This window comes from Folsomia candida, unplaced genomic scaffold (genome assembly GCF_002217175.1).
Source record: "Folsomia candida strain VU population unplaced genomic scaffold, ASM221717v1 Fcan01_Sc001, whole genome shotgun sequence".
In the NCBI taxonomy this organism is placed as follows: domain Eukaryota; kingdom Metazoa; phylum Arthropoda; class Collembola; order Entomobryomorpha; family Isotomidae; genus Folsomia; species Folsomia candida.
Window position 1 is genome coordinate 11,837,322 of NW_019091193.1, and position 15,476 is coordinate 11,852,797.

At 36.1% G+C, this 15,476-nt stretch overlaps 1 protein-coding gene across 2 annotated transcripts; it reads right to left on the reverse strand.

The window, feature by feature from the left end:
• Positions 1–2: 2 nt before the first annotated feature.
• On the reverse strand, positions 3–7,690 carry LOC110845924 (advillin). 2 transcript variants are annotated; one of them, XM_022092484.2, is made up of 21 exons: positions 6,503–7,690; positions 5,427–5,505; positions 4,461–4,574; positions 3,940–4,021; positions 3,794–3,849; positions 3,540–3,595; positions 3,238–3,463; positions 2,865–3,149; positions 2,733–2,789; positions 2,614–2,638; positions 2,374–2,437; positions 1,943–2,288; positions 1,705–1,865; positions 1,583–1,631; positions 1,156–1,492; positions 1,038–1,090; positions 914–956; positions 732–839; positions 599–657; positions 317–505; positions 3–230 (listed from the first exon to the last, which is right to left on the reverse strand). In XM_022092484.2, exons 1-21 carry the CDS (start codon positions 6,541–6,543, stop codon positions 117–119), a joined length of 2,544 nt encoding a protein of 847 aa, XP_021948176.1. In that variant the 5' UTR covers positions 6,544–7,690; the 3' UTR covers positions 3–116. The 2 variants fall into 2 exon arrangements, with proteins under 2 accessions (XP_021948176.1, XP_021948183.1); XM_022092491.2 differs by lacking the exon at positions 6,503–7,690 and adding an exon at positions 5,680–5,840.
• Between the last annotated feature and the right edge of the window lie 7,786 nt (positions 7,691–15,476).

The window sequence follows — 15,476 nt, forward strand, 5'->3', positions numbered from 1 at the left end:
TAATCCTCGTTGGTTTTCATACAATTTATTTTCAATTTAACCCCAAAATTCAACTAATTCATGCTTGTCAATTATAATGTCTCCATTGCTGGGCAAAATATTTTCTGATAAATTAATTAAAACAAGCCAGCGTTTTTCTTTAGTTGAGTTTTCTTCCACAATGGAAGCTCACTGAAAGCCTGGTAATCCATTTTGAATATTGACTGGAAATCGGCCTCGTTTAAGTGAACCTGAAATTAATGAATTATGCGTATGAATTAGTGGGAAAGTCAAGCTACACATGTCCAAATTGGCAGTTGTGCACAGTATGCAGTACCTCTTTCATGGAAGGGTTTACATCGGCAGGAAGTTTATCCTGATCTTTTTCGGATAAGACATCAATTGGATGCTTTTTTGCTGACTCGAAATCTACTCCATTCGTCTGAATAAGTGTTATGGCAGAGGCTGATAGAATTGGCTGTTCTCCAATCATTTGTGCCTTCAGTTCCTCAAAAGTTTGATTGTTCTATAGACGAAAAAATTATATATAGGGAGAACTATTTCCAAGAACTGTTGAAAATAGATTTTATAATAGATATGAAATAGTTTATTCACTTACGCTCCATAAGGAACGATCCCAAACCCCAAAGAATCCAGTGAACGTAGGTGGCTCCATACCTTTTAATTGATACCTCCTTGATTAATACTACCTCCATACCTTAAAATGCGTAGATTTATTATGTACTAGGTACCTTGCTTGATGACAAGAATTGGAGTATCAGGATCTCTTCCTGAAGGATCAGAAGCCAAGTACTTTGTAGACATTAGGACTGCCCCTTGTTGTTCTTCCTTATTGGAGTCTGTATATCAGGACAAGTATTGCATGCACACTTATTTATTTTATTACACGCTAATTTGTTACTATTTTTCATACCTTTACCAAACCACAAGAAAATTGTGTCCCCAATGTCAAGGAGCTTTAAACGCAATGTAGAAGAACAGAATGAAATTGTTAACTACAGTACTTGAACCCAAAGGGAACAGAAAAGTAGACTTACCATGACATCATCCTCAACCAAATCTCCCTGACTATAGTTAACAATTTCTTCCGCTGAAATACAATTAGTAAATAGAGGTCAACAGCCATAAGTTAGAGTACCTTTTTAAAAGCAATACCTCTAAGGATTCCAGTCGCATTTGAGCACTGGAAAAGTCGTGGGTCTTTCTGTGTTGACTCTGATGCCAGCCTCTTATCACTTGCATAGTCTTCTTTGCCACCAATTTCGGACCAAAAATCTTCACGTTCTTGCCCTTCATAAACGGTGATACAATCCACACGGTCTCTCGCAGCAATTTTCTTTGCAATCTCCCTTTCATCCCCCGTGGACCCCTTTCCACACCAAAGGAAGCTCGCAGAGTCGCCAACAAGCACAAACACGTCATTGGAGTTTAGCGATGCAGCACGTCTCTGCACTTGGAAGGCTCTCGCTTCTTCTGGAACATTTCCTCGAACCTGAAAATAAAAATAAATTTCGTTAAAGCATAAAATTAATTAAATTATAACAAATAATACTCGTTTCCAGCTAGGTAAATAAATTCATACTTGCAAAAGATATGGCTTCACAGGCTCGTAGCCACTGTCGTCGGCATCTCTGTAAAATATTTATATTTATTAGTTCATGATTAAATTAGTATGAAGCATTTTCTTGAAATGTGATCACTGACCCCAAGTACACCGTGAATTCCCCTCTGAACAATGCAATAAAGTGTGCAGGTTCTTTTCCTTGGACAATACGAATTTGCACTGCGCGACCACCAACTTCATCATCCAATTCTTTAGCAAGTAACGCGGCGGCACCTCTATCCTCATTTTTGGCTTTAAGTCCCTGTAAATAATCAGAAATATTGACAATTTTATGAATAATTTGAATTTTATCTGACTGCTTGCTGGACGGATGCTTACCAGCCAAAAATAGACAAGAATATACTCGCCGGGACCGGATGACGAGTACTTGATAACATAACAATCATGTTCAAAGAATGAACCCTGATACTGCTGAGGGACTTCTACTAATTTAAATTCGTGCACTTTGTACACTTCTTTGGATCCTGAGGCATCATCAATCATCTTCATCTTGGCAGCAAGAGCAGGTTGTTCATGAAGAGTTGTAGCGTCGAAACTACTTTGGCTGATTTTAGCAATTCCTTTGCCACCAGAGTGCTGTCTCCCAAATCCTACCGTTTCATTCTTAACTTTCCATGCAGAAAAGAGGGATTTAAAACTCTCTGGCTCTCCTCCATCAATCACCCTGTTTAAAAATAAATAGCTTGATGTCATGAAAATAGATTTTGATGCGCTTTTCGGCACTAAATAAATATTAACGTAGCAATAACCTTGTGACTTGCGTGTGATCAGGATAGCCCTTCTTCTTAATGAAACCTTGAGCATTTCGCATTGCTTTGAAAAAATAAAACAAAATAAATATATTATTTAAATAATGAAAACGTGACAGGATTAGAGAACGATTGAATAATACAAATAAGTACAATAATACTCATGTAACACATACAGTTTCGAACAACTGAATAGTCAATAAGTTTATGAAAAATATTAAATGACATTTGAAACCTTACCTTCAATCCTTTCCTTTGGGCTGGCCTTTAGAAAAATGCAATTTAATTTAATTTGATTAAATTTTATAACTATTTTTTCCGCTGTCATCGACATCTCTGAAAATCATTATTAAAAATACCTTTTTTCCAATCCACACCCAAATTCCACGCGTACCATTGTCGATGATAAAAGAGTCCTATTAAATTTCAGACAATTTTAATTGTAAGATCATACACTTGGGATGGCAGTTGAAATTTATTTACTTATTTACCCCAGAATTTAGATCCTGCTGGAAGAGAGGTCCGACCTTAACCTCGGTGACACGAAGCGTCCCGTCATCGTCGGAGCACCGATACAGCTTGATTTCATGCGTCACTTCCCTGTCCACGGCGTCATCGGAATAATCGGATGCCGATTTCTTTTGACTTCTGTCTTTAAGGGGAAGGTACATTTCAAACAAGCTCTTTTCGATGTCCTGTAGTTGTTCTTCCTCCCCATCCTTCACAAACACGATAACTGATTTGGCACCAGATTCCGCTTTTAATTGCTGGGACACCTGTTATAAGGATTTTTTTAATATTTAGAAAAGAATGAGTAGTTCCAAATAGTAGCAAATAAATACTTAAAGGAATAGAACATCTTACTTTGGCAGCTTGAAGTTTTTCCAAATTGTTCGCAGTCTTCCCTTCCCATAGGAAAATTGCTTCCTTTGTCTGCAAGAGGAAAGCGTCGCCAGAGTTCATGTTGCTCCAAGAAACTTTGGGAAGTTGTCGCACCACCGGTCGTCGTTTTCCTTTGACGCAAAACAGCTTGGGTATGAAAACATGGGAAACATGTTGGAATCCACTTTCAACACCTCCTTGGAGAATTCTGAAATTTAAATCTTTGCATAAAAATACTAGCACTCACATTGACAGAAAAACAGTCCAACGTTTATAAGGCTTACCGTATCCCGTTCGGGAAATATGATCGGAACCGTTGTGATTCCGCTCCTTCAGTTTCCTGCAAAAATTACAATATTAGGCAATTAAAAGCTTAGCTACGAAATATTAAGCTATAGGCTACTTATTTCTATTTATGGAATTGTTGTGCATTTTCAAGTGTACTCGAAACGTTAGTGTAGTATATTTTTATTGTTTGAGACAATGCGTTCTACTAATCTGCAAAGATGCATTGTTAGTAAAAATGACTTTCACTTACACGGTGTTGAATTGGTGCTCCACCAAGGAAATCATCCAGTTCAACGGTTTTGTATGCTAAAAATTGTCACCCATAAAAATGTGTAGCTTCAATGACAAATGCAATAGTTGTCATTCATCCGACAGCATATTGTTTGTTTTTCATACCTGCTACACCAGCTTCATCAGTGCTTGTGGCACTTCCAAGCCAAAAGTGAATGTTTTGTTCCAAGGCTCGAGCCGGCTTTTCCTATATTTGATTAAAAAGATATTGACAGTTAAAGCAAAACACGTTTAATAAAGCATTTATTATTTGCTGTCATTCATCGAATTCAATTTCACTTTAGTCACCATCGCTTCAACCCATTGGAATTAAAGATAGAATATTTCTGTGCTGCAATCAGCGATGATTTCATAATGAACCTATTGAATAAAGTAGTGACGGAAGTCGATATCTGTTTAAATCTGATGAATGCATCAATCAAGCCTTAGTAATTCACTAAATTTAAATTGATAAACTATACTCAATAAATATGTATTCAGTGCACATAAGCAAATCATGCAAATGCAAGGGAATGTGCAGATATAGTAAATATGGTTGAGCCGGGTTGTACGAAACATTTTTTAAATGAAGCTTGACAAGTGACATGTATCATCATGTGAGATGCGCTCAGGTGATAAGCGATTACCTTGACATTCATGCCACCGGGCTGATTTGGTTCCGATGCACTGTAAATGATGTACGAGTCTCCATTGTAGAAGCTGGCGTACTGGTCTCTTGGAAGAGGGACGATTTGCAGCTTCTGTATTTTCATAAAATGATAAATAAATAAATCATTCTTTAAATTTTTCGTTGAAATTATTTCAACTAAAAAAGTAGACTAATATGTAATAATTTAGCAGAGATAGTGTCAATTTGCCAATTACTACACGTCCATTGTTTAACATCTACAAATGAAATACTTGGTATTAGGCTTGAACATTAGCGTATTGATTAGATAAACATGTACATTTAAGCGGCCGGTGTGGTGGTGAGACCTCATCGATCGAAATGATTAGACAGTTATAGATAAATATATCCAACATTCATCTTTTTGGTACTTGAGTTTGTGTCAACTGCATACAGATTTAATATATATGCATCCCAACCCTACATACTTTCCCAAATATTATAATAATGTTTTGCTCTGATGAAAAATGGAAACGGCAATAAATTAGAGCATGCATTCTGAATTTTGGGATGAAATTGTTGACTTGTTGTGGATCCTTTACGCCATTTAATTTCGAGAGAGTAACAGCCGCAACAGCGTTTCGTGGCTGTCGGCAGTTTTACGACGCCTGTTCAAATCCCTCGTGAAATAAACCATCGTTATTCATGCATAAATTTTTTGAACACACGCCCTGTTCACGGACCACGGTGTTTAACATAAACTGTGTCAGGCTGCCCGTAATAAAAACGTGGTATTTTTTCACATTTTCGTCTCTTGGATTCTTAATTTTTGATGCAGTTCATTTCTGCAAATACGCTTTGAAATTTTAATGAACCAAGATTAGAGATGAGATCGTAAAAATTCGCAATGCCGACATGCCCACCCTATTTTAAATAGTAGATCAAATGACTTTTATGGCGAAAAGATATAAGATTTTTGACAAACCTCAATTCTCCAAATGAGAAAACACGTCGATCCTTTCGGAATCTGTTTGAAGATTGGGTCCACTGATCCACTCATGGTGCTAAAATCACAGCACAGAAACAATTAAACAATGAAACTTGGCAAAATGAAATAAAATGTTACAAACAACATGTTATTATTATTATTGGGTTCAAGGAGGGTGTGGTTATTTACTCAATAATTGCAATTAAAAAGCACTAAAAGAGAGATATTTCCTATTTTGGAACAAGGATACCTCAATTTAACCACCAACCGCAAATGTAATAAGTTGGAAACTTGACGTAATTTGTGGAAAATGACAGGAAGCTTCTACTTCAGCGCTGTTTGGTCAGTCACACTGCAACTGCAAGGTAATGAATGATCTCTACCTGCTCCTCCTGCCTGGAATTGGGTTGCATAAATATATCGACAAGAAGTACCACTGACAGAGTAGCACCTTGCCTTATCGCCAACACCACAAAGTTCCAGTCGATTTTTTCTCCACTATGCGCTTGTAAATACATCTGTACATATTCTTGTGGAGAGCTTTTGATAGTTATCTCATTTCATCATGTCACACTCTGCATACATATTCTGAGTGATTCCATTATTATTCTACCCGTCTGCATTTTCTGGTTCAATTCGCTCTTCGTAATAATGATATGCTCGCCTGGCAATTATTAATCCACCCCCGAACTCGCTACTCTACTGACATGAAGAGCCAAGGTGAAATTAATGGGAAATAAATGGCAAATGTAATTAAACAGTTGCAGATAAGCTTGTTATCAAGGTTGGTTCGTACGAGGAGTGTGTGTGTGGGAGCTTGTCGGTATCACACGAAAGTGATAATGATGGCTTGACGACAGAAACCAGGTTCAGAAAAAAAACCCGATCTGTTGTTCCACTTATGTACATATGTACAGCAGAGCAAATATTTTTACCAAGCAGTGCGATTAATGAGTGTAAGTTATGGCGTGTCGTAAAATAATAGGAGTGAAAAATCTCTCAAACATAAATATATACATACATATAGGCTGCATGTTTTCAATTAAGCCAATTATGTGAAACACAAAAATTACGGTAAAGTATTGGAGTAGTAATTCATCCCGTTGATAATCATGTTGTTGTTTTCCGTGTTTCGGTGACTTTTATTGTGTCCGGTTCCGGCAAAACTTTGCTGATTGATGTCATTTAATGCGACACTGTTTAACACAATTCTTTATGTCTCACTATTTCCTCCTGTTTCCTACTTTTATTATGTAATATTACATATGTTGTGTGTCTATTATTAATTCCAAATTATTGACCATCAACAATGTTGCTTAACTCACTTAAGTCCATCATTAAGACTTAACGCACACTTCTGAAAGTTATGAAAGTATCACAACTGTCGCAATAGAGAATTTGTACATAAATATACATATTTCACGTTTTTGCATTTGCATGCATTAAAATGGGAAATTTAACAGTCTATCGAGAACCGTTCAACTGTGATTATATTTTTTTATTCATTTGCAGAGTTAATCGTTTGAAGTTGTTGAAAGCTAGAAAACAGCAAACGTGCTGCATAGACGATACGTTTGTATGAATGCGAGCAAGTTTTCCAAGAAACCTTGACTTTAGTACAAAACAACTTGAGAAATATTTTCCCACAGATGATGGAAGTTGCTCTCGATTATTCTTTCTTTTTTTGCTGCAAGTCATGACATTTCTTGACAATAATATTATAAAATGTTTCACAATTTAAGTATATGGTTCATACTAAAAATTATTGAATGTTTATACCAAAATTATTTACTGGAACTGTGTGTGTTGCTTAATATCACGTATGCTTCACTGTATTGCACTATATATTTTATTCAACACCCATCCTTGACTATTTCCTTCCTTGACATTCACTAGTTTCATTAAAACGCACTTTTCGTGTTTGCTGATTGTTGTGATTGTTGAGTATAAAAATCTGCTGATGAGGGGGAAACGCCAAAGCTCAACCGCGTATACATATGTACATACGTGCATGCGGTTCTCTGACTCACCGGATGGTTGTGGTGTTGTGGGGCGCAACGTTGTTTTTAAAACTTTGTCATCTTTGCCCTGTGTGAAATTCACTAACTCAAGGGGGACCGAACACACATCTGAGTTAATGCTAGAATCCACGCTATGAGAGTAATTCCAAATTCCAACTGGTTGATTTAGACAATGGTTGTAAAAGCAAAAAAATATGTATTCATTGTCTGCCGTGTGTGTAGCCATGCACTTCTGCCGTACTTGTACCACTGTCTGTGTCACATTCTGAGCTGACGGGAAATGAGTGGCAATCGTATAGCAACGAATGCTTAAAACTGACGAAGCGATGAGATCGCTGGCGTATATCTCGTCGTACTCGGTCGTCACCAAATGATCATACTTTTCAACTTTCAAGGGACAGCTCTGCATATTCTCCATGCACTCTGGCTGAACAATTGTACAAAATCTACCTGCGCTCTACATGCTTTACAATTCATATATTCACACAGCTCTCATTCCATTCCATTCATTATAATAATTCCTGCAATAATTTTCTATCCTTGCTGGCAATCTGGTAAAGCTTTTAGTCTCATTTGTTGGAGACCTGTCCGCTTCGGAAGGAAAGGGATGATTGGGATGTTGTGCAATCATATATATAACCCTTACCAGACTTGTGACTACATGGGACCCGTATCATGGATGCACTGCTTTTGCTATGAGCTTTTTTATTCAACAAACAAAAGTACATTTCCACGTGATGGGTTGAACCACCTGCATTGTTGATTTGTTCTCAACTCATCTCAATAGCTGCTAAGTGGGCTCTTGCAAGTGCAAACAATTGTTGGTCACAAAAAACTCTGCAGAAGACAATGTTTCGAGATGAATTATATTTTCTTAGGAACCAATGGATGAAAGAATTATATGAATGGAAGAATAAAATCTCTATGAATTATTTGATTTCCTCTATAATAGGGTCTCCCAAGTTTGTAAAAAAGATCTAAAAAAGCGAAAAGCTAAAAATTTGAAATCTGCTTTTTTCGCTCAATACTTGACTGTCCCGATTTTTTATCGCTTGAATACGCAGGAGCAGAGAATGGGTGGTCAGGAAACTTTGGAGTTTCTTTTAAAATTTAAATTTACAAAGTTGGGACACCCTAATGATTAGTAATATTATATAGAGCTACGCACAGATTTTTCTACTTGGACATTTTAGAATAGTTCCTAAGGAAGTTCACTTTCCTGAATCGAGTCTTAATTTTTCGTTCCCAACTCGTTCGTGATTATCAGATGAATTATTTAATTATTCCTATGATCGGTTTTAATAATTCGACGACTGTCCACGTAATGGTAAGAAACGATGAGAGTTCAAGGTATGGACTCCAAACTCCAAACCACGTTGTTTTACCGACATCTACTTACCGACATTGGTTTACCGACGCATTATTTACGGACCAATTATTTACCGACCTAATTATTTACCGACTAAATATTTTCCGACCCAATAATTTACCGATGTAATGCAATAAATACATATATTAAGATCAGAAATCGTAGTAAACATAATGAATATCGTTATCTAGCTTCAGCTGGGTCTGAAAACATGTCGAAAGGGAACGATGTCGTCACGTCGAAATTTCGACATGGTCGTAGAGATTTGAAATTCATAACCTAGACTCTTCTGCGCTTCAAAATACATATATCAACACTTTTGACCTTGTCGACATCCAATTTTGAGGGGCATGGACTTTGTCGAAAGTTTGTCGGCATCTCAAGGACCATGTCGAAATTTCGACATGACGACATCGTTCCCTTTCGACATGGGATAATTTTACGGGACTTGCGACGCACTTTGCAGGCTCGGCTGAAGCTAATCAATTTTCGAAAGTTGGCCTTTTTTGCCTTTCGCCAAAGTTCTACCCTTAATAACTTTTCGGTTTAAGGACCGATTTGGTAGAAATTTTTACTGAAGGTGTATAATCGCTTGGGCTACATATTTCACATGGGCGATTGACCCCATAAACCAACTAAGAAAGAACCTCACCCAAAGTGGGTGTGGCTCGTCGAATTTTTAAGAACACGTCCATGGTCACCTGGGGCCCAGAATATGCAAAAATTTTATGAGAAAAATGTTCGTGGACTTATTCCTCTAATCTGGCGTTTTGGATAGTGTGCACGGTCGGTAAATAATTAAGTCGGAAAATATTTAGTCGGTAAATAATTAGCCGGTAAATAATTAGCCGGTAAATAATTACGTCGGTATATAATTAGGTCGGTAAATAATGCGTCGGTAAACCAATGTCGGTAAGTAGATTTCGGTAAACAGAAACCCAGTTTTGTGACCAAGCAGTTTGGCACACCAACTCTTCATAAACAACATTAGGCTCACAAGGGAACCTTAAGTACTGTCCCATCTCGATTTCCTTTCGGATAGTCTTATTTGATAGATAATTTAGTGTAACGGAAACTTTGTCATAGAACATACGGTGCAAAATCACGTTGTCGCGAAATATTTGGCGAGAGCTGCTCCAGAACGTGTCATTTTTCCAATGCTTTTAACATAGATAACAGACTTCGGAATGATGAATGAAATGAAGTTTATAAATTATACACACCTGTCTGTAATTTCATTCTGATCACCAATATGTAAAAAACGATGCAAACATTTGCAATTTTTTCAAATTGCGAAATTCTGCAAAATTTTCTAAATTTGAATTTCGACATTTTTTGAAATTTCAATAAAATTTCAATATTAAACTTCCTTAAATTTATTTTTGCAAGTTGTAATAATTTCTGTAAATTTGTATCATTAGTTTTTAACATACTCAATAAAATAACTTTTCCGTACCTCGTTCCAGATTTTAAGCTTTTGGAAAACTGGAAAAATGTTCATCTGGGAGGGACCCTGCGGGGTCCTTCCACTATGGCATTTTTATAGGACGGCACAAATATAGGGCGCCCTATATTTACGCCGTCGTATATATATGCCATAGTGGAGGGACCCCGCAGGGTCCCTCCCAGATGAACATTTTTCCAGTTTTCCAAAAGCTTAAAATCTGGAACGAGGTACGGAAAAGTTATTTTATTGAGTATGTTAAAAACTAATGATACAAATTTACAGAAATTATTACAACTTGCAAAAATAAATTTAAGGAAGTTTAATATTGAAATTTTATTGAAATTTCAAAAAATGTCGAAATTCAAATTTAGAAAATTTTGCAGAATTTCGCAATTTGAAAAAATTGCAAATGTTTGCATCGTTTTTTACATATTGGTGATCAGCATGAAATTACAGACAGGTGTGTATAATTTATAAACTTCATTTCATTCATCATTCCGAAGTCTGTTATCTATGATCCATATTCTCTTAAGTGGAACCGCGCTCAATGACCTGTGCATTTCGACCTGCTTAGTAGATATTTACAAAGCCTTTCGTAAATTGTAGGTAGGAACCAGACATGTCAGTTTTTGTTTCGAAGGATTTGTCTTTCTTCATTCTTAGTCACCAATCAGATTTTCCGCAACAACCCTCAAATTTGCGATTTTCACTCGAAATTCAAAATGTCCTTATGATTCTTCGCCATTAACGTTCGAATTTTTCCAGATGTTTGGCCTTGTACCGAAGGTCAGAGTACCTTCTATTCCACAAAACCCAAATCTTTTCGATTTCTTGCAAATAGGGACGTTTGGAGGGTTTTCTATTTTAAGTTTAGATTGGTTTACGACAACATCGCCTCAAATGCTGCCAATGCCGTCAAGTTCACCATAAAACTTGTCACCCTCTCATTAAAAAGCTGCCGGCGGGATATAAGATTGACAATGTCATACCGGAATGGACATGCCCTCGATGTTGTGACGGGGATAGCAGCTTCAAAGATGCGTTACTGCCCCCTGCGTTTGAGGAAGAAGATACGGAAAATATCCGGCTGGATAATTCATTGGATTCATATAATTGCGAACAGTTGCCACTACCTGTGTTCGCAAAAGGTCAGAAATTCGGCCATGTAAACATAAATAGTATTTTGGGCAAGATGGATGAATTTAGAAATTTTCTAATGACCCATAAATTTTGTTTTTGTGGAATAACGGAGACCAAGCTAAATCAGGATGCAATTACATCCGAATTTAATGTGGAAGGATACAAGTTTCTGCGCTTTGATCGGGAGACACGTCAAGGAGGAGGTTCGGGAATTTATATTGATGATGAAATGAGATACTTACCTCTACATTACGACGTGGGATTTCCAAGAGAAACAGAAGTAAACATTGTTCAACTCTTCCCTTCATTCACCTCGCCGATTATAGTAATATTAGTATATAACCCTCCTCATGTGAATAAGCAGGATTTTATTGATTCACTTGATTCATTAATACATTTAGTAATTAAAGATAAAGTAGATTATGTAATTTTAGGTGACTTAAATGTAGATTTAATTGTTAACTCCCTACACAAAGCGAGACTTGAGATTGTGACCAATAGTGTAGGAATATGTCAGTTGATTAAGGACCCAACTAGGGTCACGCTAACCTCGTGCACTCTTTTGGATCATGTGTATGTTTCTTTTCCAACGAAAATAGTACAATCAGGTGTTTTTTCAATTACTACAACGGATCATAGATTCACGTATTTTGTAAAAAGTGCAAAGAAGGCAAAAACCGAATCAAAAATAATTGAATTCCGTTCAAGTAAGAATTTTAATGCAGATGAGATAGGCAAACACTTAAAAACACTCGACTGGAGTTGTTTAGAGGAAAATTTTGATGTAAACTCTCAACTTGAAATTTTAGAAACTACGGTGTTCAATGTTATTGATCAATTGTGTCCCATTAGAAAGAAAAGGATTAGAGGAAATGCTGCAGAATGGATGGATGAAGAAATTTTGCAGCTAATCAAAAAAAGGGATAAATTAAAAAACATGTTTGATAATTCACCAACTCCAGATTTAAGAAAGCAATATAACAAATTACGCAATTTCACAAAAAATCGTATTTCATTAAAAAAGCGTGAATATTTGAAGAAACAATTTTCTAGTCTAGAATCAAAAACAATCTGGAAAACATACTCAGAATTAACTGGTAAAAATATCAAACAATCTGCAGAAATAAACTATCTCAAGAGAGATGACGAGACGGTGACTGATAAGAATGAAATAGCTAAACTCTTAAGTGACACATTCATACTTCAGGATGAGACTTCCCAAGAGTGTAGTGATGAATTATTAAAGTTATTGCAAAGTGATGCATTGTCGGATGAAAATAATATTATTGTTAGTGAGAATGACATTTCAAAATGTATTCCAAAATTGAAGCCAAAGTCTTCGGGCCAGGACAGAATCCCCATCAAAATGTTAAAACCTCTGTTACCTTATTTACTTATACCTTTAGCAATATTTTTTACAACCATATTTACAACTTGTACATATCCTAATAGATTTAAGGAAGGGCTGGTTTTACCTCTGTATAAGGGAAAAGGAAGTCACGTGGATCCGAATAACTACAGGCCAATATCTTCTCTCCACTCGATTAGCAAATTATTTGAGTATATTCTTAAAATGAAATTGTTACCCCCGATAGAAAAGTTAAATATATTAGATAATAATCAGCATGGTTTTCGAACGGGACGATCTTGTACAACAGCATTGACAGTATTTTCACAGAATGTTTTTAATGAATTAGACAAACCGAACCAATTTGTGGTGGTTGCTTTTATTGACTTAAGAAAGGGATTTGATTCGATCTCTCATTATCACCTATTAAAAATGCTGCGTGAATTTTATAAAATTAATGCCAAATTGTTATTATTAATATGTAATTATTTAAGAAATAGACATTATTACATTAAAATTGGTGTTTTTATCTCAAGAGCATTCGTTGTAAATCGTGGTATCGGACAAGGTTTTGTTAATGGTCCAGTATTGTTTTCTTTATTTGTAAATGACATCGCAACGGTTTTAACGGATTGTTTTTACACTTTATTTGCTGATGATGCTTCTGTACAGATTAGTGGGAGTGATATTAATGTTATTATAAACGAAATGAGTGATAAGTTGTGTAATTTGAATAACTGGTTAGAAAGCAAAGGTTTAAGTATGAATAAGGAAAAGACAAAATACATGGTTATCAGGAAAAGGCCAAATTGTACAACTTTTGAGAATTTACCACCTATACTAATTAATGGAGTGGAAATTGAAAGAGTTAGCTCATATAAATATTTAGGAGTCGTTGTAGATGAATTTTTTTCATTCAAGGCCCATTCAGAAAGTGTGCAAAAGAGAGTTAGTATTAATATTGGATTACTGAGCAGGCTACGACGACATCTCACACGACATATGCTTACTGTTTTGTTAAATGCATATGTAAATGCGGTGACCGATTATTGTCTGACAATATGGGGTCCCTGTAGAGTAGGTGACTTTACAAGAATACAAGCCAAAGTGAATCAACTGTTAGGTACCTATTGTTATCCAAAGTTAGCGAAATATTATACCAAAACTTACTGGAAATGTCAATTTGATAATAATACTGTAGCGAATGCAAGAGCAAGTTGCAAAAAGTCACATGCTGGCATAAATTATGATGATTTGTTAGAAAAATTTAACTTATTGTCGATTAAAGAGAGGCTAGAGTATTATGCTATATGGAATTTGTTCAAGATAAAAAAACATGGGACTAATGTAAATGAATTTGATAATATGTATACATTAAACGAAACAGGGCATAGAACTAGGAGTTCGCAGAAAATGCACATAATAACGCACAGCTCTGTCATTTTTACGAATTCAATGCGCTATTACTCAATTAAGTTATGGAATACTTTAGACGCGCAAATGCTACATGAACTTTTTAGTGAGAACATACATATATCAGGAAATGTACGAAGTCGTATCACGGAGTTTGTTATGAAAAAACGTACAAGTAACTTTGTTTAGATCATAAGTAAATACCACATTGTGTAGTTAATTTAGTTTCTTTACTCAATCTATTTTTTAGTGTTACTTGATGTAAACCAGTCATTAAATTGTACTGATCAAGGAATAACATGTGAATAAATGACTATCAATCAATGAATCAATCAATCAAGCCCATTTGTCTCAATGTAAGCCTTGCTTGGAGTTTTGAAGGGAATTTAGATATTATGTACAACTTCTGTTGATAATCTACACTCACTGGGTTGCCAGAGTGAAAAAATGTGCTTTTCGAAGTCTTTAAGGGATCAGGGTCGACGTAGTTCTCGTCACAAACGATGAAAATTTTTCATGACATTTGTCGACTGGTTTTTTTGCAACTTTTTTGCACCCTGGTTTTCGGGTCCTGAACATTTTTTCCCACGCTTGGTTTGATTTTTTCTGTATTCCCCAGTTGATTAACTGAAATGCAGCACAACAAGCTTTTTGAGATTTTCAGTTCCCTAGCTTCCGTAGGACTTGATCTGGAAGGATTCGTGGTGAAGAATTTTTTTACGGCTTCAAATTTTCTGGGGTTGGCTATAACGAGTGGTGGCCTCGAATGTTGTTTGAATTTCGCTTTTTGTCATCCTAATAGTTCGAAATATAAACGCAGATTTTCGTTTTGTGACATACTTCCGTTTTGAAGTGTTGCCACGTCATGTTCGAGTCACGTTGGGCGACGTTTTTTTAGTTTTGAAAAACTCGATTCAAAAGTTTTTTACTTTCAGCCCGATTTGTATCGAATTTCGTCATTTTAGAAAAAAACGCTTTATACCCCTAGAAGCCCTTGAAGTTGCGTCTCAAAAAATTATAATGCTGAATTTCAGTCTCAACTTACTGCGCAGCATACTTTAAGATAACGCAGTTCCACTTAAGAGGAAATACATGATATGTTAAAAGCATTGGAAAAATGACACGTTCTGGAGCAGCTCTCGCCAAATATTTCGCGACAACGTGATTTTGCACCGTATGTTCTATGACAAAGTTTCCGTTACACTAAATTATCTATCAAATAAGACTATCCGAAAGGAAATCGAGATGGGACAGTATGACAGTACTTAAGGTTCCCTTGTCAGCATTATTCTTCTCGAATTTGAGCTTG